At 43.4% G+C, this 3603-nt stretch overlaps 1 protein-coding gene across 1 annotated transcript; it reads right to left on the bottom strand.

Annotated features, from left to right (window-relative positions):
- Nucleotides 1–2267: 2267 nt before the first annotated feature.
- LOC126851891 (uncharacterized) lies at nucleotides 2268–2723 on the bottom strand. Its single transcript, XM_050596225.1, has one exon. It carries the CDS (start codon nucleotides 2721–2723, stop codon nucleotides 2268–2270), a length of 456 nt encoding a protein of 151 aa, XP_050452182.1.
- Nucleotides 2724–3603: the final 880 nt, after the last annotated feature.

The raw sequence follows: 3603 nt of genomic DNA, 5'->3' as shown, positions 1-3603 counted from the left end.
TATTTTTTATATTTTTATATTAATTTTATTTATATTTAAAAATGTATATAAAATAATAAATTAAATTTTTTATAGTTAATTAGATTAATTAAAAATATAAACAATAATAATTATATTATTTACTATTAAATAGAATTATGTCTCATATTTTTATTAAAATATAAGATGAAAAGAAATAGAAAAAATAAATACATAGATAGAATTTGTCTGATTATAAGATAAGAATATTCAATAATTTGTGTTCCTATTCATGTTAATAAGATGAATCTATTAATAAAAATTTAATAAATTAATTGTTTTAAAGGATAATATATTAATGAATTGAATTTAACATTGATTAATGGGAGAAAATATCAAATAATTGAAGATAAAAATGCAATTACGCCTCCTAATTAGGAATTGAACGTAAAATTGCGTAGGCAAAAAGGAAGTATCAATCAGGTTGAATGTGAATAGGAGTTACTATAGTAGTTAGCGGGAGTAAAGTTATCTGGATCTCTAAAAATATAAGGATATTCTACGTTAATGATTCAAAATAGAAAAAAAAATTCTAAATCCTAAAAGATCTTTTATGGTTGTAATGAGCCGCTTCACGAGCGGTTTCGCGTGCGCGGACAGCGCAATCGGGATCAGGATTCGTGAAGGGGTTGAAACACAATTGTAGAACGTGTGTTGAAAAGTACGTCGTTTATTGCCACTCGATGGCAATGGTCAGCTGTTACAATCTTATACGAGTCGATACAATAATAACGCACTGTTGTGACGCCGGTCTAGACAGTGTTTTGCGCGTCTCGTTAAAGGGCCCGGCTCGTGGCGTGGGGCGCGTGCGGTGAGACGGACGCGTGTTGTCGGTGCGTGCCTGTAGGCGCGAGGTGCGCGCGGTAAGGCGGGCGCGTGTTGTCAGCACGTGCTTACGGGCGCGAGGTGCGCGGTGGTGCGGGCAGTGATGCCATTATCCTGTATTTTCGCGGAGTGATCTACGCGAGATTATATTCGATATCTCGCGGTGCGATAGACTTACAAACGGGCGCGAAGGCGCGTACAATACTTGGCCAGGTGGTCGGCGCGGACTGCAGGACAGTGACTTGTAGGTGGTATAAGCGTCGGTATCGGTGACGCGGCGTGTTCCCAGAGCAAGGTTCGTGGGAGGCGTCGTTGCGCCGAGTTCGGACGGTCGGGTGTGAGGACCGTAACGCTCGAGAATACTCGAGGAGAGCAGCGAACTCGTCCACTCTCGATCTCAGGGAGAGAGAGAGGAGAGGAGAGGGAGAGGGAGAGGAGAGAGAGAGAGAGAGAGAGAGAGAGAGAGAATGGGCGAGAGAAAGAAGATTGATGTAGGATGTGTGAATGAAGGTGTGTGAAAGGATTGGAAACATGATATGAGCCGGAAGCGAAGGTCCCAAGTTAGGGTAGGGCAAGTAGCGGTGTGTGTGTGTGTGTGTAGGTAGGTTAGAAATAGGTAGAGATTAAGATAAGTTAGAGTTAAGATAATAAGCTAGAGTTAAGGTAGATGTAAGTAAATGTAAATTGTAAGAGATTGTAACCCTCAGAGGATTCAATAAATCTGGAAATTGTTATAGTTATTTAGTTATTATTATAGTTATAGCTATTATAGTTATATATAGTTATTATAGTTTTTTATTTTATTATCAATTATTAGATGCACGAATCACAGGCGATCATATATAATCGTAAGTTATAAAGTAAAAGCATAAATTTTAGAAATACTGCATGGGAATTGACAAAAACTCTCTTTATTACTTCAACTTTCGCGAATTATTCCCTCGCAAAACACACTAAAATCATACGACTCATATCGCAAGTTCAAACACAAACAAACGCCCATACAAAACACACACATAGAGCATACTTTTATTTATTGCAATATATACAATGCTTCATTTATGGCTCTATGAAAATAAAGATGAATAAATTAATTTATTATGTAGTGGAAAACAAAATACAAACAATAAAAATAAAACAAATAAAGAATATAATAATGGCAATGAATACAAGAAAGAATAAGCAGAGAAAAAAAGAGAGAAAGAGAGAGAAAGAAAAGAAAGAGAAAAAGAAACGAGAGCACACAGAGAGAGAGAGAGAGAGAGAGAGAAAGTAGTGGCGATCTAATATAAACAATAATTTAGGTGATGAGAGATTTAGGATAATATTATAAAATAGATATTAAACGCCAGGACGGAAAACAAGAATCAACAGCAACCAAACACAATCAAAACATGACGCAAAAACTAATTTATTTTATTTCATTATATGTGCGGCTCCGAGGCCGCTGGTACTCGCGTCGGTTTACAGGAAGAAGCGGCGGTTGAAGGGCACGCGAGTACGGGCGCGGTGGTCAGTGCGTTTTTCAATTGTTTAAACGCCGCTGCTTCGTTTTCCCTCCATGTCGAGCGGGCGTTCTTTTTCGTCAGATGTGTGAGCGGCGCAGCGAGGGTCGAGAAATTCTCGATAAATCGGCAGTACCATGAGGCCATGCCCAGGAACTGGCATATTTGCTTGACCAAACGCGGTTCCGTCCAACTAGTTAACGCGCTGACTTTCTTCGGATCAGTATAGATCCCGACGCGGTCTACGACGTGGCCCAGATATTTTAGCTGGTCTACGCAAAATTGGCACTTCTCGGAATTCAGGCGGAGACGGGCTGCGCGGAGGCGGCAGCTCAAGGTGCTGCTCGAATGGTCGGCTGATAACGATGATGTCATCGAGGTACACGAATACATTCGGCTCGAGCGCGAGGTCGATGATGGAATCAAGCAGGCGTTGAAACGTGGCGGGAGCGGAGTGTAACCTAAAGGGCATGACCCGGAACTTTATTCCCTCCATTAGCCCCTTCCCCGGTAAACGCGGTGACCGGACGGCTTTCGGGTGCGAGTGGTACTTGCCAGTATCCATTTTTAAGATCTAAGGTGGTGAGGTATCGGGCCCCCTTAGTTTATCCAAGGTTGCCGTGACTTGCGGTAATGGGTAGGCGTCCTTTTCTGTCATTGACCTTCCAGAAGTCGATGCAGAAGCGATGCTTCCCGTTTTTCTTCCGCACGACCACGATGGGCGAGCTCCACTCACTTCTGGACGGTTCGATAATTCCGGCTTTCTCCATTTCCTCCATTTCGGCGTCGATAATCGCCTGCATGGCTGGATTGCGTGGCCGATATGTCTGCTTGATCGGCATTCGATGTTTTAGGCGGATCTGATGTTCGGCCAATGGCATAGGCCCGGTAACGTCTTGGAACCTGGGTAATTCGCGATCCAGGAAGGCGCGTAAACGTTCGCCCTCCTCGGTCGTGCGAGCGATCAGGCCACCGGTCATCCCGCAGGCCGGATGGCGTTGTTGGATACTCTTGTCATGGCGGGGCGATGCTCAGCCCTAGTTGGCTAAGTCTACCCCGATGAGCATGGCTTCCCGGAGGAACGGTAAGATGGCGAATGTATGCGTATACGTGCGCTCCTGTAAGCGAAGGGGCGTTTGGATATAGCCCCGTGTCTCGGCTTGCGTGCCGTCGGCCATTTATATCTGGCTCTCCTCTTTGGTTGGTTCGAGGCCTTGTCCTTGCATTTTCTCGACCTTCTCGGCGTTGACGAACG

Source organism: Cataglyphis hispanica, chromosome 9 (assembly GCF_021464435.1).
Source record: "Cataglyphis hispanica isolate Lineage 1 chromosome 9, ULB_Chis1_1.0, whole genome shotgun sequence".
NCBI lineage: Eukaryota > Metazoa > Arthropoda > Insecta > Hymenoptera > Formicidae > Cataglyphis > Cataglyphis hispanica.
Note: the sequence above shows the minus strand (reverse complement) of the source record. Positions and strands in the feature narration are given on the sequence as shown.

What these genes read in the sequence shown, in the direction of transcription:
- LOC126851891 (XM_050596225.1), bottom strand. Translation starts at nt 2,723, where the DNA reads ATGACATCATCGTTATCAGCCGACCATTCGAGCAGCACCTTGAGCTGC.